The 27,525-nt window shown below is 39.8% G+C and overlaps 1 protein-coding gene across 2 annotated transcripts in view; it reads left to right on the top strand.

Moving 5' to 3' along the window:
- Nucleotides 1-27,525, top strand: part of APBB1IP (amyloid beta precursor protein binding family B member 1 interacting protein) — a 64,009-nt gene that overhangs the window by 12,298 nt on the left and 24,186 nt on the right. For both annotated transcript variants that reach the window (XM_059493418.1, XM_059493408.1), the window contains exons 2-9: nucleotides 2,318-2,389; nucleotides 4,408-4,495; nucleotides 6,215-6,507; nucleotides 12,029-12,106; nucleotides 15,011-15,170; nucleotides 18,756-18,877; nucleotides 25,690-25,764; nucleotides 26,894-27,037. In XM_059493418.1, coding sequence (XP_059349401.1) covers nucleotides 2,318-2,389; nucleotides 4,408-4,495; nucleotides 6,215-6,507; nucleotides 12,029-12,106; nucleotides 15,011-15,170; nucleotides 18,756-18,877; nucleotides 25,690-25,764; nucleotides 26,894-27,037 — 1,032 coding nt within the window. The remainder of the gene's footprint in view (nucleotides 1-2,317; nucleotides 2,390-4,407; nucleotides 4,496-6,214; nucleotides 6,508-12,028; nucleotides 12,107-15,010; nucleotides 15,171-18,755; nucleotides 18,878-25,689; nucleotides 25,765-26,893; nucleotides 27,038-27,525) is intronic.

The following is a 27,525-nucleotide window of genomic DNA, read 5'->3' as shown; positions in this document are numbered from 1 at the left end:
TCTTTTATTTCTGGGATATGAGAGAAATGTGAAAGTTCAGTTCTTGGTTGTCTGTGCCTTGTTTAGTTACATCACAATTCTCAGAAAGCAGATACTTATTTTAGGGTTTAGTGACCTTTATTATTTATCCATGGAATAGTTACATGAATCAAGATGCTCTATTAAAGGAAAAACATTAAGACTGAAGAATAGGAAACTTGCTGGTTTTCTTTTCTTACCAGTCTTTATAGTCATTAGAATTGTCCTCAGTTGATTGCTTTCTTGCACCAGCCTGGTTCTCATCTTGTAAGGTGCTGTGGTTGGTTGCCTTTGGCTGGCTACCAGGTGCTTACCAAGGTGCTCTATCACTTCCCCTCCTCAGCAGAACAGAGAGAGAAATTACAATGAAAAGCTCATGGATTGAGGTAAGAACAGGGAGATATTTGCCAACTACCTTTGAGCAAAACAGGCTCAACATAGGGAAATTAAATTAATATATTTCCAGTTAATAAGATGGTAGGATACTGCAAAATAAAAAATGAATAAGATCTTCACCCCATCCTTCCCTTCTTCCCAGGTTCAGCTTCACTCCCAACTCTTCTACCTCTTCCCACTCAAGTGGGGAGTGGGGTTTGCAGTCAGTTCATAATGCTTTATCTCTGCTGCTCCTTCCTCTTACCCTGCTCCAGCATGGGGACCCCCCAAGGGAGACAGTCCTTCATGAACTTCTTCAACCTGGGACCTTCCCCCAGGCTGCAGTTCTTCAGCAGCAGTTCCAGCCTGGATCCTTCCCACAAGGTGGAGTCTTAGAGGGGCAGCCTGCTCTGGTGTGGGTCCTTCAGGGGGTCACAGGTGCTGCCAGAAAACCTGTGCTCTGTGGGCTCCTCTCCAGAAGCTGCAGTTCCCTCCCGGAGCCTGCTTCAGTGTGGCACACCATGGCCCTCATCTTCATTCAGGGCAGGAGGACCTCCACAGGCTGCGGTGTGGATACCTGCTCTGGCATGGTCCCTCATGGGCTGCGGGGACAACCTGCTTCACCATGGGCTTCACCATGGCCTGCAGGGGAATCTCTGCTCCAGCATCTGGGACATCTCTCCCTCCTTCAATACTGACCTTGGGGTCTGCAGGGTTATAGTGTTTATATTTGCCCACTCTTCTTTCACAGCTGCTGTGCAGCATTTTTTACCCTTTCCTAAGGCCACAGAGGTGCCACCAGCATTGCCAATGGTCTCAGCTTTGGCCAGCACCAAGTCTTGGAGCCACCACGAACTCCTGTCGCTGTCTGACATGGGGAAAACTTCCTTCTCACAGAAATCACCACTGCAGCCATGCCCCTCTATCGCCCAAACCTCTTCACAAAATCCAATACAGCTGCACACAACCCCAGAGAACTGATAGAACGACTTGCATGATCAAAGTTTGGCCCTAGTTTGACCCCTGGTTTTATGTGTTTAGTACCACAATTCTCAATCCTTTGCAGGCTTGAGCCTCTTCATAAAACGATGTTTTTAGTCCTGGTCTCTGGTAGCATTCCATGGCAGATACCCTTTTACACTGCTTCTTTCCCTGCAAAGGAACAGATTTATGAGGAGGAGATTATTACAGAGATTATTAGGCGATAATTAGGATTTTTAGGAGATTATTACAGGAGCTGTGCCTTCCCCACAGCTGAGCACCACTGTTGTGGGATCCTGTCCTCATACTGCCCTCTTGCAGCAAGTGCTGCCATCGATGGTCATGCAGCATGTACCCATTCTCCTTGTCTCAGTGTGCTTCCTCACATCTCTTGAGATTAGGTAAGACTGCAGTTCTCTCAGTGCAGTAATAATTGAAAGAAAAACAGAGAAATATTGAGCCAAAAAGTTGGTCATGTAACCATAACCTGATAATGCCCAATAAATTCCTGTAGTATTATTCATCTAAGCCAAAGAAAAAAGGCTTTCAAGATGAAATGTTCAGGAATTTCTCAACATCAAGCTTTGTTTCCCTCTCTCTGTCTCTCACAGGCTGCATTTTTTTATGTTTAAGGTACAACCATGGTTTATTAGCAGATGACATTGTATGAAATGCAAATGGTAAAAGGAGGTAGTTGGAACTTCTTATGAGCATAGATCTGAAGCGTGTGTTTTAGCATGTACAGCATAAGGGTTCTGAATTGTTAGTAGATACTTCTAAGGTATAGATTCAGGGTTTTGCAAGTCATGAGCAATGTTTTAAAGTTATTTGTGAACACAACATAAAAGAGCATTGTGTATCTTCTGTTTTCAGCCATTACTGGCTTTGAAATGAACTGAAATGAACTTCTTGTTTGTGGTTTGTTTTTTTTTTTTTTTTTTAGATGGAGCAAACCTGTGATGATATAGATGAAATGTTCAGCAATTTACTTGGGGAGATGGACATGCTGACTCAGGTAAATAATTTTTTTTTCCATCAAGATTAGAAAAGTAGCTCTTATGTGTTAGAGAAAAGAGGGAACTATTCTACATTTTTCATGCACTTCCACTCTGAATAAATACAGTTACATTATTGTGGTAAACCTTCAACTAAATTTCTCTGCTTGAAAGTTAAAACAAGTGGCCCAAAGAATAAGGTAATATCAGTACAGGGTAGGTTGTTAAAGATATCTAATGCTTGTGAGAGACATTTTCTGAAAAAAAAAAAAAAAAAAACCAGCCCAGCAATTTAAACTCCTCTGGATTTGATCCAAAGAAATTAAAGGATTCTGTGAAAACAGGAAGAGTTTGAGTCTGAATTTTCAGGTATGAATGCTTAGCATACATGGGTAAATGGGATGTAGCCTAAGTGTCAAATGTGAACTTTGGAAATGAAAGCGACATTTTGAATATATGTTTAAAGGATTCTTTAGATATGGCAAAATATTAAGCTGCAGAGAGAGTGGCATTCAAGAATTCATAGAGATTTTGTTCCCAATGCAGAATACACTCTTGAGAATATAAAACAGCATGAGCCATTTTCTAAAGCTCTAATCATGAAATACTTCCTGTAAAAGCTGATGAAAGGAGAGTTTTTATTTCTAGAAAAAAAAATCTACAAAGAGAATATATTTGTCATATTTTAATAAATGAATGATTGAAAACACTTAAGTTGTCAACTTGGATGTGTGAGTTTGGTTACAGCCCCTATTTGGAGGGGGTCTTTCTTCTTGGTGAATGCCAGTGCTTGACAAAATAAATACCAATAATTCTGAGCCACAGAACAGGAATTGTGTTTAAACTGGGTGAAAGCCAAGATTTCACATGGTGTTGTTAGCTGTCAAATCACAATACCTTGTCCCTCGGTAGCCTTTCTGCTCTTTAGGACTTTTTGTAGATGTGCATATTTATTTTATGTATTTATATTTCTGTGGTGGGATTTATGATAATCTCATTTCATTATTATGCCTTCAAAAGAACAAAAGACTGCTTGTGATAAATTTTACCTCCTCAGACTGGGCACAGCAGTGTTACAAGAGCAGTGATGCAAAGAGTGTAAGAGAGTGAGTCTCTTGTCTCTGAGCTCCCCGGTGCACTTCTTGGTGGGACGGGGTGATCCTGAAACTGGGACAGGCTTCTCCTCCTCTCTAAAGTTCTGGCATCACATCTCACATCAGCATGGTGTGGGAGAAGCAGGCAGGGGTGTCTGAAAGCCTGAAGACTTTCAGTTAGGTGAACTGGATCTGTTAATTCCCTCAGACTCTTAACTTTCAAAACAAGACTCTAGATAGTTTTTCACACTTTTTCACCAGTCTATCAGTTCCTAAAGTAAGTGTAAATGATAGAAGCATGCAGAGATACCTCTACGTGGTATAACAGGGCTGAAAAAGAAATGAAAATTCAGAATTGGCCTTTTCTGCTGCAAACTAGGAATCTCCATTTACACAGGTTTGCAGTTTACATTGCAGTAGCACGGGGTTTTGTTTGTTGTATTTGGGTTTTGGTTCTTTTCAACCAATAGGAGGAAGCAACAGCTAAGTTTCATTTATATTAGTAAGTAAGGCACTCTGGAAAGAAAATGATACTGTGGCTCAAATGTGTACACAGCTAAACTCTTTCCACACTCCCCTTCAAAAAACCCAAGGAAGCTGAAAATCAGTCTGGCTTTGCCCACTGTCTCGATTAGAAACAGTTCTCTGCTGTTCCCCACACCACACCCAGGTGGTGCCTGACAGGAGCTGCTGCCATCAACATTGCCCTGAGAAGCAGCAAATCCCTTGCCATGACTGTGACACAGTGCTTGAGCCCTTGTGCTGGCCCTAGGTAGTCTTCCAGTGCAACATAATCTCAGAAACCAGTGCATGCCATTCTGTTATTGAAAAAGAATTTATTTCATTAGATAAATTCAGGTAATTGGTTTTCAAATGTTAATGTAATGTAGTAGTAATTACCATTACAGTATCATCAGATACCTGTTTTTCTTCTACCTTAACAGAGTTTAGGAGTGGAGACTGTACCACCTCCATGCCCCAAAGTGTCCAACAATGAATTTAGCTTTACAGTTGGTTTTAAAGATTTAAATGGTAAGTAGCTGAATGGACTCTTTCTTACCTTTTATACTTGCTTAATATACCTCACAGCAACAAATGACAAGAAAATCTTTATATAGCCTTGATCAAAAACCCCAAACCAAACAAAAAAACCCTGTTTTGCTGGAGGGGGAGGTATATTTTTGTGTCTCAATTTAGGAAACTTCAAAGGGAACAATTTTTTTGGGACATTACTCAGTTTAAATAGAAGTCAGACTTTTAAAAATGTCTGAGTGTAGAGGAAAACAAACTTGAGAAGTCTCCCAAATAACTTTCTGAAATGTAACCTTTTTAATGTAAGGATTTAACTTGGTGAAAGACAAAGTTCCTCAGTGTGATGTCAGAGCTGCGTAAGCAATTCTGTCCAGTGGAAGTGTCAGCTTCAGCTGCTTCCACTTTTCAGTGCTTATTCTCATTTTGGTTTGCACTGTCACTTTTGTATGTACAGCTGCTTGCTGAGGCTGTGTGGTAAATCAAATGAGGGGATTTATCTGAGTTATAAGTAAAAACCCTTCCTTTGATTTTGTTTGTGATTGCGTTTTGGATTTTTTGGGTTTTTTGGGGTTTTCTTGGGGGTTTTTTGACTGAGGGCTGGTGGTTTGCATTAGCCTGATTTGGTTTTTTCCCCAGGATCAGTTCCTTGTTGGGCTTCCTAAAGACTCTATCAGTAAAGAGGGTAGAACTATGTTAATAGAGAGGATCATAAGCCAACTTTCCCACTGTAAAGAAAAACTTATTAAATACTATATTGACATAACAGGGAGAGCAGAGTAAACTGAGATGGCCTAGTGACATGTTCACACTTAGTCTCATGACTATATTATTGAACTATATTAGCATTTTTGAGTATGTAATTCAGTGCCCTCCATCCCTCTCAAAATCTCACTTAAATGTTTTCCGAGTTATTTGTTTATTTATTTCTTAACTGGACTCTTTAAAGATATTTAAATCACTGACTCTGTATCTTTACACCATGGCTAGTTGAAACAACCACAAATTACATGTGGAGTTCTGGTATAGGATTTTATTTTCTACTCTGTCAGAGTAGAAACCAGAAAGAAAAAGTTACAATGTTTCTATCTGGTTTATTAGTCACTTTTAAAAGAGACTTTTTTGTTTGTTCCTTGCTTAAAGGAGCCTCAAAAGCATATGTCACAGATCACACAATTACTGCTGTGCTGCAGATGATACCATGCAGTTTCTTGTCTCTTAATATTCTTTGATTCTGCTTCATTTTAATTTTTGAGTTGTAGAACAGCAGGAATATATGGAGATACTCTTGATCTAGGCCTCAGTTCAAGGTTTGTTGTGCGCTGTTCCAGAACTTGCTAAGCATTTACGTATTGTGCTTACAGCCTAATGGGAGCTCATGGAATTTCTTGCATTCATATCACTAAGCACGTACCCAGTGACCTTGCTGGATCAGGGCCATGTTTGTAACATCATAAGGGCCTGAGACTGTGCCACTGGAACTGAAGCTTCCTAAACTGTCCTGTTTAGTTTGTATTCCCAGAGCTCCTGGTACTCTGAACTTCAGTGTGAGCAGATTAATGATTGTTTCAAAAGCACTTTTGTTTCTTGAACCCATGTAAAATGTTGTTTCCTTTCCTATGACCGTGTAACCATGCCTTCTGCAGTTTAATCTCTGCTGAACTGGAAACAGTGCTTTGCATTGCCCTCACTTTCTGACACATTGTGTGGTTCTCTTTACAGAATCCCTAAATGCCCTAGAGGACCAAGACCTGGATGCTTTAATGGCTGACCTTGTAGCAGACCTTAATGATGTTGAACAGAAAACTTTACAAGCCCAGAAAACTTCTTCTTGCAACCAGCAAAGTGCAGTCACTCTGCCTTCAACAGGCTTGAATAATGACATTTATTCTAAAGTTAGTCCCTATGTTACTATTACTGGACAGCCTGTGGATGATTTGCCCCCTCCACCACCAGACCCTGAACCAGAACTTCCACCACCACCACCACCACCTCCTCCTGAGCCACTTACTCAGGTAAGTCTGAGTCAAACCTTATTTTAAACATTCTTGTCATTTTGCAAGTGGTATTTGGCACTGGAACACCAGTGGATCTCCCAGGTAGATGCATCTTGGGAAGGTTCTGTAATGGTGAAATGTGAATGAACTCTGGAGTGACATTTCTACTGTTGTGGCCTCAGCAGTTTCTGCCTGTTCCTTGACCTATTGCCCATTCCTTCATCTTTCTAATCATCATTTTGATAGCCCAATACAGGCATAATCATTGCAAATGGTTTATTGTAACAGAAATCTATCACTGAATTCTTTTAAGAAGCACTGATCAGTTAATATCTTATAGAGAGCTTAGTTTTGGCATCAGTGCAAAGCATGGCCAGTGATCTCCACTTGGTAAAGATGTCACTATGTGTGTTAATTGCAGTCTGTGCTATTTGTACTGATGAGAAAATTCTGTGCACGTTTCCCAGCTCCATCCCTGGCCTAAATAGGAAAAGCAGTTAATTTGTGGAAAACTCAACATTTGCTAGGTGGCCAGGTCCAGGGACAAGCACAAAGCACAAGAGGTACCTCTCGTGGTCCTGACATGGAATTACTGCTCTTCTTGGTTTGCCTTTGAAAGAAAGTAATGGAAACTATCTGCAATAGGGGACAAATGCTCTTAGAAGGTGTCAAAGTTATCAGTAGGTAACTATTTATAACTATTTATAGTCATAAATAGTTAGATAGTATATAAATAGATATAGTTATAAATAGAGCAGCTGGTTTACCTGTATCTAAAATTTCAGACTTACCACAACCTCCTTCATGTTAGTGTTTCTTACAGAGCTGTTTTAACAACTGAAATAAAATGTGATATTTGTAGTATTTTTTTGACATGAGGTTTCAGGGAGGCAAATAATGTGAGAATTCTCTCCTCTCACAGCCCTGTGAGAAGAGAAGGCATTAAAAGAGTGATGCAGCCCCACAAAAAATGAATCTGAAATCTTGAAATACACAAATATATCTCTTTCAGTATTCATGTTGACAGCAATTAAGATTGAGAGAAGGTGTTTACATTTAGGGAACAGAAATATTTTAGGGAGCATGAAAAGTGTCACTTGGTTTTGCTTAAAACTGTGGTCAGTTCATTGCTGTTTAAAAGCCTGTGTGAACTGAATATGAATCACCTCAACATCACTGCTGCCCCTGGGTTTGGAATCATACAGCAGACATATTTAGCAAAAGGAACAGAAAATTGGATATGTCTGATGACATAAAAAGTGGTTCACTAGATAAAGCTTCATTTGATGCTCAGGGCCTTTTAACACTGTTTGAAGAATGAAACTCATAAACATGGGAGAAGCTTTGCCATTTTTCTGCACCTCAAAAATAATAGTTCACTTCGCGTCCTAAAGGAATATCAACATTTGCAAAATACCAGCTAAACAGCTTCAAAAGCTGAAGTATTTAATGTACCTAGTACAACTGATATAGAAGAGATGCTATTGAGATGAGTTTTATCCATTTCCTTCAAAAATTTCCCCATCTTGATTTAGACTCATGATCTTTAAGGAAGTACCAAACTTCTAAGTAGTCTGGTTTGTCAGCTGACAAGTATGGTCTGGAAGGGTGGCTGGTTAGGTGGGCTGAGACTGGCCATTCAAGGGCTAGTAAGTTGACATTTGCTGCCTGGTAGCAAGTGGGATCAGCACTGGGGTTTATATTGTTTAACATTTTTGTCTGTGACCTGAGTGATGACATAAAACCCCACCTGCAGCTGTGCTGAAGAAGCTTTTATTTAAGGGCACTGACTGTCAGGATCACTGGCAGACCTTCAGTGCAAGGGGACTTAAAACATGAGGGCCAGGCCAGCAAAATGCTCTGAAACCCAGCAAGGTACAAGGTCCCACACCTGGGGTCTAATAACCATTTGTACAGTTTGGGAAAGGACAGGCTGAGCAGCAGCCCTGCTGAAAAGGAGATCCTGCTGGGTACCACAGTGAATAAGAACCTTGAGTGAAAGGTCATCTCAGCAGAGGAAGCTGTCCTCTGTTGGGAGGAGTATGGCCAGCAAACTAAGGAGTTATTGTTCCTTTCTCTTGGCACTGCTGGAATACTGCGCTATGTGGAGGTGCTGGAGAGTGTCCATCAGAGAGCTGATGGAATGGCCAGAGGCCATCGTGCAGTGATCAGGGGCCAGCAAGGACAGGCTGAGGGAGCTGTGCTTGTCCAGTCTGACAGAGGAGGCTGGGAGTGATCTAATGACAGCCTAAACATACCTGAAGGATAGATGCAAAGCTAGTGGAGCCAAATGCTTCTATAGTAGTGTTAGATCACCAACATGGAAGGGGCAACAGCTACTTATTGTAGCTTTATAGTCTCAGAGAGGACATTAGGAAATTTTTTTCCACTTCAGATGGAGGTGTAGCACTGGAACAGGTGATCAAGAGGGATCCCAGATTCCCTTTCTTTGGGGGCTTTCCAAGCTTTGCTAGGCGAAATCATGACTGACCTGATCTAATGCTGGTGGCCATCCTGCTTTGGGCAGGAGCCTGACTATGGACCCTCAGGCCTCTCCTCCAGGCAGCATTTTTATTGATGCTGGGATCTAAAGCTCACTGAAATCAGCCATGATGAATTTCTTTCCATTGAGTGTTGTACTGAGATAATTCTTTATTAACTGACATTGTGCATTACCTGAGGGTCAAACAAGATTTTAGAGTGGGAAGAGCATATACTTCCTAAACACAACTGGAATTCTATATCAAAAATATGTAGCCAAAAGTCACTTCTCCCTCAGCTGAACTGTTCCTCTGAGACTGATCTTAATGATATTCTGGTCTTTTTCCAGATTCAGGGAGTGTCAGAGAAGGATAGGAACAGGATGTAGAAGCATTTCTAAGGAATATAACAGCAGTACTTTATTTCCTCATTAAGGCATTGGTTTGACTTTTCCTGCAGCCTTTGCCTCATTTTATGGTACAGGTTGTATTCAAATACTAATGGCATACCCACTGTGGCTCACTGTCCACAAAATTGTCCACAGGGCTATTACACAGACTGCAGTGTGAATGATGGAGGTAATAACCATTTAAAATTAATATGGAAAGAATCAATTTCAAATTAATATTCATGGTCTTGATTAGTGTTTGTTTTGACATGACATTTCTGCTCAGTAAAATGAAATTCAGCAGTAAGTGGAATGTATTTTGTGTCATCAAAAACCACCTTCCTGTTAGCCAGATTCTTGATAAGTGATTCTTGAGCCAATCAAGGCTGAAGTTGTGTTTAACACTTCTGGTTATCCACAGTCAAATAAGAACAGTGTTAATAATTCTCAATGCTGCTGTGATATTAAGCTCCTATTTTCTAACCCTTAGGTGTGCCAAAATAAAGTACAGCCTTTCTTTCAGGGAAGCATAGAGCTGTCTCATAAGTTTCCATCAACTCTGACATTTCTTTTTAAAATTGCCCTTAAGCTAAGTAAGTCTTCTTCATTTACTATTGACATGATGACTTTATGTGCTTCTGTTTAAAGATCCAGAAAACGTGGTGATGATCCTGTGGTGGGAAAACAAATCCTGTAGCTTGTCAAAGCATTTCTCTAACACTGCTAAAATTTTGCATCGGATAGTTTATTTCCTTTTTCTGCATTAAGTCAAAGCTTATGAAACCAGGAAGGCTGTCAGGTGAGAGCTCTGTTGCACAGATTATACAATGGGAGAATTCTGTTCAACGCATGCAGATGAAGCCTGAATTACATCTGCCTAAAATTTTCATCAGCAAGCCTGCCCACACCACACTCAACCACTTCGGTTAAGCTGCTTTTCCTGCTTGCTTCATGGAAGTGGTAAGGGGAGGGTCAGAGTGTGAGAGGCTGTGTACTTTTCCCTCTGTACAACCATCAGCCTCCCTGCAGCAGCCACCTTTGTGCAACTGCTTGTGTTCAACTACAGAAGCTTTTTTTGGATTCTCTAAGTTAAGCACTGCTGAGCTATAGCAATGCAAATTTCCACACCTGCAAAGAAAAAAATGAGATATTTTTAACTGATTGCATGGTATTTATAGTGGAGAATTTGATAACAGGAAATGTGCTTGAAGCAGCGATGAAACAAAAGATGTTTAGTTCAGTCAGTCAGGAGTACTTTAGCTACACTTGAACATTCCCCAAAACTTGGGATGAATAAGATAACCTTCCTTCTCTTTCTTTGCTATTGTATGATATCTCAGAGACAGGGAAGTGATGGCAATGCTTAGTTAGGCTTAGTTTCTTGCAAGTGCATCTTCCATGAGTTGCAGTCAGTTCTCTTGGTGTGAAGACCACTAAAAATTATGACTTCAGGGTAGCAAATGGAGGCTGAAAGTAACAGAAATCTTGTGTGGAAGCAGAACAGGAACTTTCTCCCACAGTCCTTGACTGGAAGTTGGTAGCCTGTGAGTAGTGTAGCACAAAATCTTACCCCTTTTAAACAGAGGAAACTGTGAAAGTAAGAGAGCAGCAGGGACAGCAAAAATCAGCAGAGAAGCAAAAAAGCAAATACAAGACAGTCTTCAGTAGAGGCAATAGGGATGTTAAGTTAGAAAGAAAGTGAACCCTCCAGTAGTACTGGAGGAGTCCAAGGCAGCCTCAGGAACCACATTCACTTGTTGTCCAAAATGTGCTTTTCCAACTCCAAATGTGACTCGAGGAGAGTTCTGGAAGAGAGATGGCATAAAGGAAATCTGTACAGCAGTCACAGAGGCAACACCAGGCAGCTAGTGCTACATTTGGTACACGTAACTAAAATTCCTAGCACCTGGGGATCCAGAGTCTTCTGGGATCACAAATGTCATTGATGTTAAGAGAGAGGCATGTTGTTGATAGAGCTGCTTTGTAAAAGGAGAGCTGGGTGATACTGAGATTTTTGGGATTCTTACTGTGGAATGAACTTGTGTGCTCTGTGTTAATATGAATAGGTCCATTCATAGAATAAAAGCCAACTATTGGAGATGTTCTTCTCAGTAGGTATCTGTGCAGTAAGAGATCATATGTGGCAAGTCAAAGAATTCATATAAATTAATGTACTGAACACAGAGTATAAAATTATAAGTGATGTAATTGCAAGCCAAAATTTCAGTATAATCCTACTTTATTTCAGTATAATCCTAGTAAATTCTAGTTCTCTTACCCTAATGAGAATTAAGTTTTCTTCCAAGCAGCTGCATCCACAATGCTATTTCACTGAGGCTGGATCTTCCTTCACCTTCTCTTTTGTATCAACTGTACGTACAGAAACATAGAAGAGTCCAGTTTTCAGGCATTTTTGTAGCATTTGAGGAACAGGTCATGTAGGAACTATATGGCTGAGCAACAGCAGGGAGCATGGGACTTGTAAACCAAAGCTTTGGCTGAAGGATCTTAGGTCAAGAAGTCTGGAAATTATCTGTGTGTATGAGGGTTGCTGTAACAAGCTTTATCTTCAGGATGTAAATATCAAGAACAACCCTTTTCAAGTAAATGTAAATTGCTGAGATTACTTAACAAGAAAGTTAATATACCAAATATCTTGTGTCTTTTCAGGAAGAACTAGAGGCAAAGGCTAAAGCTGACAAGATTAAACTTGCATTGGAGAAATTGAAGGAAGCCAAAGTTAAAAAGGTGAGCCATAAAATAATAAATGCTACCATAAGAGCTACCACCTAAACATCTGTTAACATTCTTCTTAATTATAAATTTCTTACTAAAATGACTAGGCTTTTCCATAGTTTATCTGTAAAGATACTCTGCTGAACTCTCCTCATCCACCTCTAGAGAAGGCTCTGGATAATTGCTACTGCCAAGGGACTGATTTTTTAGAGGACTTGGAAAGCATTGCATCTTTTTCTTTTTTTTTCAGTGTTGGGGCAAAACCCACTGTTCTGATAAGTTGCTTTAGGGAAAGCAGAGTGTACATGAAAATGTTGCTGAGTTATGCTGTGCTGATTCCAGGAGTATTAAACTTTTCTTAATAGTGGATACAGTGGATTTAGCTAATCCCTATTAAATTGATGAGGGTCTTCTTGCTAAATCTTTCCACAGCAGTGTAGTAATGAACTAGCATAATAGAAATTATTTTAGACCAACAAATTAGAAGCTGCAAGTGTTCAGTAATTCTGAGTAATGGATGTGAACTAAAGACAGTCATGATCTTTCAGTCTTGCTCAAAGAAGATGGGAAGTGTTGGAGCCTGCAGAGCTTCCAGGAAGAATGGAAGTTTCCAATAAATTTGGGAATGTCCAGTCTTGAGGTGGTTCCCACAGAACACTTTACATTCATCTACAAATGCTCTTTCTGAGACAATGTCTTGGGAGGATTTCACTGATGTTGACTTTGTAAAGCTCTGTAACTAAAGTTATGACTGCTCACTGGTCACCCTCTTTTCCTTGTAATGTTAGCAATTCTTCTTTGGGAGACTTTGTCTTCCCAACTTCTTTCCCCCCTGTGAATATTTGTAACCATACAGTAGAAGGTGGGTTCAATCTTGTGACTATGTCACTATAATGGAATTACTTTGTCATTCTTGAGTTTTAAACTGACTAAATATTGTCAAGAAAGCTGGTTTTCTCTCTTTTACTAGAAGCAGAGGGCAGAGGGCAGGGATGATGGTGAAATGCAAGTTCACAGCCTTGGACTTCAGGAGAGAAGACTTTGGCTTCTTCAAAGATCTTGGAAGAGTCCCATATGGAACTTCCTAATGGGAAGGAGGGATCAAGAAATCTGGTCAATATTTAAAGATCACCTCCTTCAAACACAAGAGAGTTCCAACCCCGTGGAAGATGATCAGAAAATATTGTGAAGATGATCAGGAGTATCTCCTGTGAGGAGAGGCTGAGATTGCCTAGGGCAGAGAGGGATCTATATGGTGCTTGTCTATCTCTAGAAAAACCTCAAGAGAGGGTGCAAAGAGAGTGGAGCTAGGCTCTCTTCAGTGCTGCCCAGTAATGGGACCAGGGGCAACAGGCACAAACTGAAATACAGGAGGCTCTGAACGCCAGGAAACACTTATTCCCTGTGGGGGTGGGTGAGCCTGGCACAGGTTTCCCAGGCAGGTTGTTATCTCCTCCCTGGAGATGATAGCAAACCATCAGACAGGGTCCTGGCCATCGGTCTCTAGGTGGCCCTGCTTGCCTGGGCAATGATGGACTGATTGACCACCAGAGGTGCCTTCAATCTCAGCTGTTTGGTGATTCTGTGAAGATGGAAGCTGCATGCATGTTTCTGAGCAGTCAGTTATAACCAGACATAAATCCCCTTTTGCCTTAAACATGTTAGATTATGCTTGTAAAACACCTCTTTTTTCTGTTTAATCTGCACTATGCCTCAGATGCTTATTTTACAGAAGATTCTTCTTACAAGGATTGGAATCAAAACAAGTTCATGGCTTTTTTTACATTTGTTTCTGCTTTCCAGAGATAGTATAGATTTTCTCTTGGGGATCTTAACTCTGCTTTACATCACCTTTTACACAGATTGTCTCTACAGAACCAAAGCTTCTTATGCACACATTTTAAAATAAAGAACTATTTAAACAAAAATATGGAAAGTCCTCCCAACTCACCAGCAATGTACAGACCTTGTAGAGAATTATTCTACTGTTTTCAGTACTAATGGAGCATTTTAAGTACCTTCTTATAATGGACTTCCAGTTCTTTATCACATTTTAGGTACTTCAGCATTTTCTTGCATTGTTCCTCTCTGAAGAAAGTTCACTGTGTTTCTTGTTTAACAAATACTTCACCATATAAAGAAGTAATGAGTGTCTTATGTTAATTTGGTCAGTTAGTAACTCATGAGGGGAAGAGGAGGGAATTTTTTCTCTGTGGTGGCCAGTGACAGAACCCAAGGGAATGGCCTGGGACAGGCCCTCCAGGAAAGTGTTCACAGGCCTGACAGAGTTCAAGAAGCATTTGTTTCAAGATGGTCTTGGGCACATGGAGCAATGCTCTTGGGCTTGTCCTGTGCAGGGCCAGGAGTTGGACTCAGCGATGCTGATGGGTCCCTTCCAACTCAGTATATTCTGTGAACTCATCTGTTTTCTTATTGATGACAGCTGGATTATGGCCCATCTTAGTACAATCCAATTTCAGGCTATTTTGTTGGCATGGCAAGATTCTTCCATTCTTTTTCTGTATAAAATGAAATTTTTCACATTTATAGCTTGCATTAAGGACACTCTGTCCTTTTGCACTTGGTTTCCCTATCAAGCATTTTCCTTAATTGCACATCTAGTAGATTTAGAGAAGAGATTAAGTTCTGCTTTTTCTTCATAGCAATTTCACCTTTCCTGAAATCATGCGTAGGACAAGGCTTCATTCTATTTTTAGAGAAAAGATCTTTATTTTGCGGAAAATTATAATGTGAAAATTTCGGAGCTGTTTTATTCTCTCAGCTTGCTTTGGGACAGGATGCCTTTGAATCAGTAATAACCTTCAGCGTTTATCTTTCTTATCTGTGTTAGCAGATTCAGACGAGTCCTTTTGTTGCTCCTGAAATTAACTGCCTGTTCTGTGACTTTGTTCTCAGCTTGTTATCAAGGTGCACATGAACGATAACAGCACCAAGTCCCTGATGGTGGATGAGCGCCAGGTGGCACGGGATGTTCTGGACAATCTCTTTGAGAAAACCCACTGTGACTGCAATGTGGACTGGTGTCTGTATGAGACATACCCTGAGCTGCAGATTGGTGAGTGCTGTAGTCACATAGCAAATAGATAGAGGGCTGGTAATCTTAAAACATCAGGTAAGTGTTGGCAATCTTGAAAAGGTAGTAACATTTCTCCTGCCCATCTGTCCCCTGATGTTGGAACAGCTCAGACTCTAAGCTGAGGGATGCTGCAGGAATATGTTTGATGTGTTTGTGCTGTAGAATTGAGTCCATTCAGCTGTGCTGTGACCTGCAGAAGGCTCCTTGCTTTTCACCATATCCATTATTTTATTTTACACAAAATGAAGGAGCCGTGTGAACTTCAAGGTGATGACAAACCCAAACACACTAGTACTCAAATCCACTTTTTGAAGAGGCAATGCTGTGCTGGAGTGCTATCAGCAGGCATGTATTACATACTAGCCAAAAAAATGTCCTTAAACAAGACTCTGTGAGAAGTGTTTCAGTCATTTCTAATGCTCTTCATTTGTGGTAATAATTTTTCTAAGTGTAGCAGTTTACAGGGCACTGCTCTGTGATGGGGCTGCAGCTCTGCTTATGGTAAGTTATGACTTATGGAGTAATTAACCTGGCCTCTGGGTCCTAGAAAACAGCTGCGCAAAACTTAGAAATTGTTCCGTGCAACATAAGTCTTGTTTGAAAAAGGCTTCAAGGTTTCTTTCATTGAGAACACAGTATTTACTAATTGTCAAATATTTTAGAATCTTTTTATTTGCCAGCCTGAAAAGGTATTGACATCAAAAGGAGAAGGAATATTGCCACTGCTTTCTTTCAGAGTCACATTTGACCTAGAGAAATGGGAAGTTGTCAAACAGCCTTTAACATTCTCAGTTTACAGTCTCCCAGCAGAGATGGGAAAATTCTCAAATAAAGTCAAAGATCAATATTGCACTTTAAAAGAGTCCCAGGTGTAGTCATTCTGCTAAATTAAACAATAGAAATTTTAAAATAACTGGAAAAAAGCCTGACTGGTCATGAGCAAGGAGATGCTCATTTGCTTGTAAGAGTGGTACAGAAATTTACTGCCAATCTGTTCTTCTACATGATTAAGATAATGATGCTGCATTCTTTTGTTCCTGCTTATCTTAACTAAGAAAAAACTGGAAATGTCATTTGATGCTAGAAATCTGACAAAACTCACTGAATAATTTTGGAGTGTTTTCCTGTCTTAGAAAGTTGCTCCCTTTTTGTCCAGGGTGACTTGGACAAACATGTCTGAGTATTAGGATGACATCACAATCAACATATGGTTTCTGAATCTCCATAGTCATTAAAAAGAATGTACTTGTGTTTCTGCATAATCTGGATAGATACTTGAATTTCCCATCATGCAATTAAAACTGAAGGTATCAAGGAGATTGTTTGCTACAAACATAGGGGTAAATGGTTGGATATTTTTTGTGAAAATTTGTTGTGCTACTTTAGTCACAGCTAATGCTAGGTGATTTTGGTTAGTGTTAGGGTATTGGTATAGTAAGGAATTACTCTCATAATGAATAAAAATTATTTTAAAAGCCAGAACAGGAGAAAATACTGAAGGAAGTGAACTTGTATCTTGTTCAAGAAAAAAGGAAAAATCTATTAACCCTGATGCAGTGATCCATTACCAGGTCCAGGTCTGCTAAGGATGGAGCCTTTTTGTTTGCAGAAGGCAGTTTCAATATGAATGGGATGGTACATGTTCTTTCTTCTGCTTCCAATGCACAGCAACATGCTGTTAATTTTGTGCAAAATCAGAACAATGTGAGCCATTCTTAATTTTTGTCAGTATACTTCTTGGCTGCTCTAGATAGCTTTATTACCATCAGCACAAAGACAGAACTTTTCTGCACTTCATCTTTCTGCCTGCTTTCCACATTAGTATTAAAGAGAACAAAATTATGTTTACTTTAAGGAGCAAATCTGAGCAGCAAATAATTCTTGCTGAACTGAAGGTCCAAGCTGCTTTTATATCACAAGATCCTTTACTGGTTGTCTTACATATATGGTTATTTTGAAAGACTATCATTGTAAATAAAATAAACTACAGTTTAAAATTAAATACATGTTAAATATCACAGATAATCTCAGTAGTGAGATGGTGATGTAACACTGGGCTGTAGGTGTACCAGAATCTATTGCAATAAAGACTATTGCAGTCTTATAATAGGCATCCAGATTTGACTTTTTTTAGGTAAATTAGGTAAAAAGACCCTCCTGAGGATGATAAAATCATATTTTTCATACAAGAAAATCTTGCTACAGCAAATGAACAAACAAAAATATATGTGGCAAAAATTAATGTTACTGTCTGAGAATTGTTTCATGCCTATCTTGAAGTATAAAGTACTGTTCATCCTTCAAACCATTACTGGGGTTTTATATAGTGCTTCCTATTTCCAGTGCATTGCAGAATGTTGCTAAATGAGGAGTGTTATGTTGTTGGTGTTAAAAGTTACTGTGTCCATGCAGGTGGGTCTTGAAGCTACTCTCATTCTGTGAATTTAATTAATTCACCAGGTGGAGGTTGGATGGGATGTACTAAACCCTTGTCAAAAGTAACGAGGATTAAAGAAAGCCTACAAAATGTGTGTTTTGTTACTTCCTCTGATGCTAGGCCAGTCTAGGCCATTGGAAGATTTGATCACCAGGAATGGGAGTATGGCTGTTCCCAGGAAACTGCCAAAATTCTGCTGAAAATTTGAGCTGGGTGAATTCCCTATCCCAGTACCAAATTTGTAGAAAAGTGCAGATTGGGACACTCCAAAATGACCTGTCAAGTTATGCTGAATTCCTTTTCCTTTAAAAGGAGTTTTATTTGAGCAATTTATATATTTTATCTAAATGAAACTGAAGTGGTTTCAGAGTTACCTCAGTTAACAAAGCACACCCTGTGGCTTTTCTGGGTGGAGGAGTGGGGTTCAGAGCAGATCGGGGGGGACAGAGCTGAAATTAGGTCTCTAGCAACCCTGGTAAGGATAATACAGAGATGCTGGGTGAACCAGTATATCTTGACATTAGTTCTATCTTTGTTTTTTCCTACTCTGCTATTTCTGGTTTTAAATACGGTTACTTAAAACCAAATATTTTCTTTTCAGTGCATAGAATTCTTCCTGCTGACAAAAAGCAAATCTTCATTGCATTGTAAAGAAGTAAAACGACAAATAAATTGAGTCTTTACTTTTTTAAAATTCATTAGCCAAAGTTTATCTATATCCCTTCTTCCACCCCCCAGTCTGTGGTACTGCAAACCTTAAAAAAACCAAAATCAATCAAAAGCAGAAAGCCATAAAATATATGGGTGTAACTGTCTGCTCCTGGTGGGTCACTGCTTCCATCCCTTGCAGTCTTCAAGCAGCAGTACAGAGATTCAGGAGGAATCCAGGAGCATGGCACAGCTACATAAAGTGTCTTCAGTAGCTGCTTTGCCCTTCCATGTGACACAATTTCCTGTGGTGTGTGACAGGTTCTGCTCCCATCTGTGCAGTGGAAAAGAGTGCTGGACTGTCCAGCCCTGAGTGAGGGAATCAGATAATGATTGCATTCTTACACAGGAATTTCTGCAGCCTCAGGAGAGGGCAGAAACAGTTTCAATGTCTTACATTATCTTCTCTGTCTCTCCAGAAAGGTTTTTTGAAGACCATGAAAATGTTGTTGAAGTGTTATCAGACTGGACTCGAGACACTGAGAATAAGATTCTGTTTTTGGAAAAAAGCCAAAAATATGCTTTATTTAAAAATCCCCAGGTAAGCTAATATGGTATTTGGATAAAAGTCTAAACTAAGGTCATTTAGTCTGCATGTTGCCTATTATATTAATGATTTCTTTCAGCTCTGTCAGTTCAGAGAAAGCAAAACTTATATTTTCAACCAAAAAACCCACCAGGATTTTAAATGCAAGGACTTGAAAATTGGAGTTTTCTGATTTTTTTTTCTGATACTTTTTTAGAGTCCTGTTTGTAGAGGTAAAAGCTGAAGCATGTAGTTCACCTCTGTAGTACAAGCCACTGCTTAGGTACAGCTCTTAGAACTGTGTGAAATGGCACATCTGTAAAAACCTTTCTTTTTACTACAGCTTCTACACTATTTCTGCTGATGAATATAAATATTTCCTTGAAGGCCCAGTTTTTGCCAGTTGTACATAAAACTTCATAAAGGATATACTTAATGCTGCAGAAGATTTACTGGGTTTTGTTTATGCTGAGGAGAATTGGTTATCAGGAACTTCTGCACTTTATCTTTGTAAAGGAGGGTCTGCACACTGAATTGCATCAAATTATTCAGATAGGTATATACAAAAATTGTTATGTTATGTGGTCAAAGCTGTATGCACAAACATCCTGGAACATGCAGTTGGTGGATTCTGGGACAGAGGATCTTTTCCCCATGTCAGCTGACTGTTAGCTCACTGAGCATCTGGTTTGTTCCTAAGGGCAGCAAGAGATAAATGAGCAATTCAGCATTGCCAAAAAAAAAAAAGAGTCAAATATGTAATTTGGCAGCAAATCTCACCAAGCTGCTCATTAGGAAATTGGGGTTTTTTATAGAATGAACCTCTATTTCAAGTAAAACCTATGGAAAAGAAGTTTCCTTCATTGATATAAGTATCCACAGTCAGGGAAAGAAAACTTATCCTGAAGTGTACATGGGTTAATGTTGATTTTTAATATGAAACAGCAAAACCAGGTTTGGAAATACAATATTGTGGCTCAAAGTGTCCTCCTTTCTAGAGCCCATAAACTTACCCAGCAGCAGAGGTTCAACTCCAGCTTTGATTCGTACACTGTAGTGTTATTTGGGTAAGTGGTTTTTGAGCCCTTCCTCAAACAGGAAGTAAAACTTTGATGGATATTCTGCTGTGATGAATATTGCATTTTGGTTGCAATGAAATTTAGCAATAAATGTGACCTAAACAAGAACCAAACAAAAGTGTAGGTCTGTCCTCGTGTGTCAGCTGGATCTGGACAAGTCTGCAGTCATTGAGCTTTAGCCCCTCTGTGTAAGCTCTAAAATGAACAAACAAAGTCTGAGCAAACTGGATCAGTTGTGGCTATCACACTGTTGAAATATTTTGCCAGTAATAAAGTCTGACCATCTGTCAGGCGTGGTAAACTCAAACATTGTGAATGGGGAAAATAGTACAGACATATCAGCACTTTGTGGCAGAAAGTAATCAGCACTGTACACAGTGAATACTGAAATATTGTAAAATACACATCTGCAGTGAGTCTCTGAACAGGCAAACCAAGCAGAAATGCTGAGTTGTGGGGGGTAGGGTGTTTGCCTAGCTGACTATGTACAGAAATTGTGGTGTAACCAAAAGGAAACTGAAATCCTGTGCTTTGGGACTGAGTGCTTAGTATATTCACCCTCCTCCTGGCTCAGTCAAGGCTGCCCCATAAAACTCATTTTGGGAGTACCCAAATTGCAGAATGCTTTCTTTGACACACCCATGGTGCTAGTGCCGAAGCAGCTGAATTCCTTGTTTATTTCATGCTCATTCTGTTGCAAGGGTTTTGTGGAGATCTCACCCATTTTTAACTTGCATATCTTTTTCTGGGTAAAAAAAAGAGGCAAATCCCAATGGTGGCCAGGTGCCTACAGTTTATTCTTAGACAAATTAGTGATACAAAATTTTCATCACAAAGATTGGACACAATTAGTGCTTTAAAAATCTTATAAAGATGGGCAGATGCCTTCCTCTCTGAAGAAGGTCTGTGTGAGGCCAATGTTTATTGTTTCTTTCTGTGAACTAGTTATAGACCTATTTAACAACATTTAATTAAGAGTGTTTCATTTTCTGAGGAGGAATTGAGGTTCTGAAATGCAGGATTTTTTCTCTACATGCTGGCAGTATGTTGCTCAGTTGATGCCCGTGGCTTTTTTTTTTTAAGATTGTAATTTTTGTCATGCAGCACTTGGTAGTTTTTCTGCAGCTTTGTTTCTGAAATATTTTTTTAAAGTGTTTGAAATTCCTTTTAGAAAAAGCTTTTATAAAAATCTCAGGTGTCCCCCTTGCCACAAAGACAGGCACACTTTTGCCCTCTGCTCACTGTGATATAATAGACCCTGTAGGGAAATTGCAGTAAAATACTGTTCCATGAGTGCCACCAGTGACTCATCTGCAGAGAGGGAGCATCACAAGTCTATGACTAAAGAGTGAAACAAAAATACATTCTGGTACATGGGAAAATAAAGAGAACCTTTACAACATTGGAAAGGTGATGCTTTGTCATATGGTTGAGTGATGCTGGTTTTCTCTTGAAAGGAAAGGTTGTCAGGGCTCAACACCTCTTTTTAAAAATCTCAAAGAATAATTCTCAGCTAAAAGGTACTATAAAAGGAAGAAAAACGAGGGAAAATAGTTGTTTTTAAGGTGTAGCTGAATCTAAACTCCTTGCTGTGAATGCTGGTCATGCTCTTTGAACGCTGTTTTTCAGTTCTGTTTGCATGAACTTCTATTTCCTGTGGGGTTTTCTTGATAAAATCAAACAGTGCAGGCAATGCCACCTATGTGTGCTTTATAGGCCACATTGCAGGTGTCTTTTTTTTTTGTTTTCTTATTATTGGACAGTATTTATGACAATTATTGAAAGTCTGTACGGTGAGTACTTCATGCTTCTGCTCCTTCATATGTAAACCAAAAGCTAGATCTGCACCTTCCAATGGAGAATCCATACACTGAATTGATATTTTATTTATTCTGAAGAGCAAGAGTTCCCAACAGCATTCAAAGGAGGTGGAGTAAAGGTTTGTAACAGCTTTCATTACAAGACAGCTATAGCAAGTTTCATGCTTGAATATTTATCTGCTATCGACCAGGTGATACTTTTGTTTTTCACCAGCTTGGCCACATTTATAAATCAAGGTTTTCCTTTTGTATCCACTGTTACCCAGTGATGGAAACATAAAAAGGTGACAGGGAACCTGGTTATTGAGCATGCTGGCAAAAGTGCAAAGAAATAGAAGTGAGAAAAGGGAGGTGTTTTTCACTGTACTCCCATTGTTTTGTTATCTTAATTTCTCTCTCTTTTGGGGGTTTCAAAAGAGCTTTGCCTTTAGCTTCATGTGTTTTAGTACTTTTATGATCTTCAGAGCAATTATAGGCATCTTCTAATATTTTTAATGGGCAGGTTCCTAGGGGACACACCATGATATGAGTTGCAGATATGACCTTGCTCTGTTTTATTTTTTCTGCATAAACCATGCTGCATTGAGTAGCAGTTGCAATGATCTGAAATGGGATGTGAGCTGGCCAGTTCTTGCCTCATATTGGGTGCAGGTTGGATGAGCATAAGCAGGCAGCCCGTTGCTCAAAGAAGCTAGTCATGAGTAGGAAGCACCTGCCTTGTTTTATGCACACTGTTTGATCTGTGCTGTTGTGGATTTTTCAGATCTTCTGGAAAATCAATCTCAAGAGCTTGAAAGCAGAAATACAACCAAAGTGTAAGAGGAGGCAGAGGGAGCATGCTGTCTTGTAGCACCTATTTTTTTGCCATGCAACAAGTAGTTGCTGCTGCATTCCCTCTTGGATGGGTCTGTGAATGAAAAATGTGAAAGGTGTGAGAGAGGTGCTATTTCATTTAGGAAATTCATTTTTTTAGTATGGAGACATGAACACCAATCAGAAAGTTTGATAGTGCTGTATTTAAGTACTGTTTTATCGTGATCCAGGTTTGCTTTGCTTACATGCCAACACAGATGTTCTTGGACACTACTGAAAACACTTTCTATCTTCCACTGTTTGAGCATTATACAGTGCAGAGAGATACACCCTGATTATTTCTTTACCTGCCTTTCCACACCAAAGGAGAAGGGTATGCCCCTAAGTGGAAAGGTTTTATGCATAGAAATAGTTAATTCTCAAATCTGTAGATATATGTAGGAAGTTGCCCTGCAGCTACATCTTGTCCCATTAATGACCTGACATCCCAAACCAAACATGCATTTCCAAGTGGTGTCCTCACACAGGAAAGAGTCTGCCTTTTGTCATGACCTTTGACTACTGGACTTGAAATTACCTCTTCTGGACACATGTGTTTTGCCTCCTCTAGGATGAATGCTTCTGCTCAAAAATAGCAGACCACACAGTAATGAAACAAGTACAGTGTTCAGTCTGCTCCCCAGTTTTTTAGCCACTGACAAATATGTATATATGTACTTCCAGATTTCAGGAAAGAGGCATAAAGGAGGTAATAAATGAAGTGTGTGTTGACAGGTGAAAGACAACAGTGTACATCTGTGTAACATTGGGTTAGGTGACAGAGCCCCTAATGAAAAAGCTGTGGCATTAGAGATCCAGCATGGATATCCTTACAAACTTTCTCTCTTTAGGATTGATTATTTCAGTACAGGGTGGTCTGGGCTTCTGCTAAATAAATGCCAGATGCCTCAATGTGAATCAGTTGCAGTCAGAGGAGCTTTGTTCCACAGAAGGGTGACTAAGTCAGATGGATGCTCTCCCCACAAGTTGATGAGCCAAGCCTTGTTGAGACAAAGCGTACTTACCTTGATAAATCTTCATTGTGTATTTTAGTGGTTGTACTATGTCTTTATAATGACCTAGAGAAGAAGCCTTACAGCTTGCATGTCCCTGTGCTTTCCAAACCCATCCCAAGGTCTGGAGGCCCAGCCCAGCCTGGCAGTGCCCTCTGAGGCTTCAGGGCTGCAGTGGTGCTGCCTCTCAAGGAGAGCTGTTGCACAAGCGCAGATCACTGGGCTGCAGCTGCTCAGAACTTTTAAATGGGTTTTGTTTTGAGCTGATTTTGGCTTTTTTCCACTCTGAATATTGTCTTTAGATGTGACTGCGAAGCTGTGGTCCTTAGTGGTAGCTTACTTAGAGATTTGTGCTAAAATTCTGTCCAGGCAGTCTGAAGCCAGCTGCATTTCCTAGGATAATGTCTGTTGTATTGAATGTTAAAGTTTCTCACACTGTAGACATGGCATCAGCATAGGCCACATTGCAGGTGTCTGTGTTTCTGAGCTCCCCTGACTTAATGTGAACTTCTAAGAAAGCAGTTTTTAAAGAACTGGTTTTGAGATCCAGACATCTTCTGCTTCCTCTCCTGGTGCCCCTCCAAAAACAGTCTGCTCTGAGGCTTGCATTCTGGCAGACATCTGTTCCCAGCACTGCTTGGAAATGAAGATGTGGTTGTGTGGAAGAGTAGTGTTTCACTTCAGATAAACTGCACAGCTGTAAATGTGGTCTACTGGCAGGGCAGATTTGCTGCTTGTTTGTGTCTTTCTTATACTATGGCAACAGCCTGTTCCTTTATTTACACACTTCTCACTTGTATTTTGGTATTATGTGGTATTTTTGGTATTTTTTATTTTGGTAATGTTTGCATTTATATTGCAGTTTCAGTGTTGAGAAGTTCTAAGCACATAAACATGTTGTCGCTTTCTCATAGTCTTGAGGCATGAAAAAACAGAGATGAAAAGTCAGATAAATTGAAAAACTTGTAACCCACATGAACTCTGAGTGTAACCATTCTGGTCTCCAGGGCATGAATCCAAATGCTGCTTCCATCCCTGATCTCCCTGCTTCCTTCACTGCCTTACAGTCTGCAGGCAGCCAGCTCTGCTTCTCTGGCCCTGCTTGCTGTGGAGCAAAGCCACTGCACATGCTCCAGCACACAGGTCCTAGCATCCTTCCCGCTTGTCAGAATCTGCACATAAGTCCAAGTGCTGTCCTTTTGTCCATCTGTACAGTGCAGATGGATGCAGACTGGTTATTGCTGTTTCGCAGTCAGAGAATTTGTTTTTATGGGTGAACATGTCCTCGAGGCACCGCGGTTCCTTTTTTGTGGGACAGGCAGGAACTGGGTCCTCTGAGGACAGCTGCAGTGTCACACAAACAGAGGAGTGCAGGCTTTATTTTCGGTAGGCTGGAGCACATGTGCTAAGATATCATGGTGATCACTTCTTCAGATTTCTTCTAGATTTTTGAACAGTTTCTTCACTACATATAAGTATTTTGCAGAGGATGAGCAGGGGTACAAAAGTAGCAATAGTAACTTTGGATAAAGGCTTTGGCATATAAGCACTTTATCTAAAAATTGACAGCTGAGTTATATCCAGAATGTAAGATACAAAGCATGCAAATTACCAGATTGGGTTGTAGGGAAAATGCTTTCTAGCCTTTTGATACTGCATTGTATTCATTGTATATCAGCCTGAAATCAAATGTTAGGTTCTCTACAACCTGTAATCATATAGGAAGCAATGAAAATGGGAGTGCTAAAACCCAAACCCATTGATCCAGAAAAAGAGCCAAAAACATAAGCCACTGGTTTAAATTTTTGGAGGCCATATTTACATGGGCAAAATCAATCTTGTATTACCTTTGGATTATATTCAGAATAAAAAATTAAAATTCATGAGCAGCAGATGTGATTAAACTTATCTGTTAGAAGAGTCCATAAGCATCTGTTTCTTGCACCTGCTGATTGGCACTCAGTATTGAAAGACTCAGTAACTATTGAGTGAGTTTGTGGTTATCTAGTTACTTGTATTGCCAGCTTTATAATGAACATGAACTTCTTTTGTGTCTTTGTCAGAATTTCTACCTGGCCAACAAAGGGAAGAAAGAAAGCAAAGAAATGAACGATAAAAACAAAGAGGCTTTGCTGGAGGTAAGCCAAATTATTGGGCTGCTGATGCAGATGTCACCAAAACTCTGCCACCATTTGCATCTGCTCTGCAGTAACAGCAAGTAGTTCTTTGTGGGAAATGGTGTAACAACAGGAAGTTCTGTGATCATTGGTGGCTTTGTATCTCAGGTTTAATATGTCGACTTTCCTCTGCATCAGCTGCTCCTCATTAAAAATGCAGATTTTTCACCCTTAGGCCAGCCCTTGGGACTTTTTATTGTTAGTAAGGTTGATCAGTACCAAACAATTATCTTCAGGTTAGAAGTGGATTTACTTCTCAACTTATTAGCTGTACTACAACAGAAAAAGACACACTCACTTTTCCAGAAAGTTTGTTTAATCTCTTCCTTTCCTGCTTAAGTTTTCCTTCAGATGTACACTTGAAAGAGAGAAAACCAGAGTTATTTGAAAGAAAAGATTATTACAGTTCTCCAGGCAAGCAGTTTGGTAAAAGCTCACGAAGAAAATGCTTTTCTCAGGTGACTAAGGACTCACATTTCAAAAGTAGTGCATCTCATGAAAGCACCAGATGTTAACCAGCGGAAGTCCTGGTGAATTCTAAGTGAAAACATTAAGTGATAAGTGTGTTGGCATTAAAAATTACCCAACAGTAAGCCCTTCAAGCAAACAATTATTATATCTAATTAGTGTTTTAAATGCTAGCATGTATTTGAAAGTGAAGGCAGAGATTGAGCTGTTTTTAGAACTCTAAGCAGTCTCTAAAGAATCTCTCTACCAAAGTATTTCTCTACAGAACCTATAAACACTGCAATAGAGGAAAAAACACAATAACAATATCAACCACTCTGTTCTATAGCCTTCACTGAGCACATCTATGTCTACTTAAAAGCCTTTGTAGGTTTTTACTTGACTCCAAGGGATGGAGGTTTTGCAAGCCTTCTTTATCAGTGTGTGAGCACCCAGCATTAGCTTGGAAAAGTTTCCTTTGCCTGTCTAAGATGTCCATCCCCCTAGTAACTGCATTCCCCATGTTCATATGTTCATTGTCACAAGAAATGTCTTTATTTTTCAAGGGAGCATTTTTCTGCTATATATTGATAGGATTGTGCTTAATGGGTTTGTTTTGTGCATTATTATTCTTGTTGCACAGGAAAGCTTCTGTGGGACATCTGTCATTGTGCCGGAGCTTGAAGGGGCCCTTTATTTAAAAGAAGATGGAAAAAAGTCCTGGAAGAGGCGTTATTTTCTTCTACGAGCTTCTGGAATTTATTATGTACCCAGAGGAAAAACCAAGGTCAGGAAGCCAAATAATCCTTCTAGCAATAAAACAATTCATGGAGGTGAAAGTGTAGAACTCCCGAGGTGCCATTTGAAGAGCACTGTCTGGTGCATCTGAGAGGGCTGAGATTTCCATGGTTCAACTTTGACTACACCACTTGTGCAAATACTAGAATGCAGTCACTGAATCCTCTCACGTTTTTCTCCTTTTGATTTCAAGGGATAGATAAAAAGATTGATAAAATAGTGCTCCTCCAGAAGGCAGGAGGGGAAAGAAAAGCAGCATAGTACCTGTCAGCTGGTAGTGAGCTGCCAAAAGCTTCATTGTTATATGGGTTCCCTGTGAAAGAAAATCTTAAAAAGTTGTCAGGTAAACTAATTTCTTGTCACAAAAAAGGTCTAATTTTACTTTGATACAGACTTTCTGGATTTTCTGCACCAGTTAGCAGCATGTGAAATGCTGGGGTTATTTAATATGTTGGGTTTTTTTTAATACAATGTACC

Source organism: Ammospiza nelsoni, chromosome 1 (assembly GCF_027579445.1).
Source record: "Ammospiza nelsoni isolate bAmmNel1 chromosome 1, bAmmNel1.pri, whole genome shotgun sequence".
Lineage (NCBI taxonomy): Eukaryota > Metazoa > Chordata > Aves > Passeriformes > Passerellidae > Ammospiza > Ammospiza nelsoni.
Note: the sequence above shows the minus strand (reverse complement) of the source record. Positions and strands in the feature narration are given on the sequence as shown.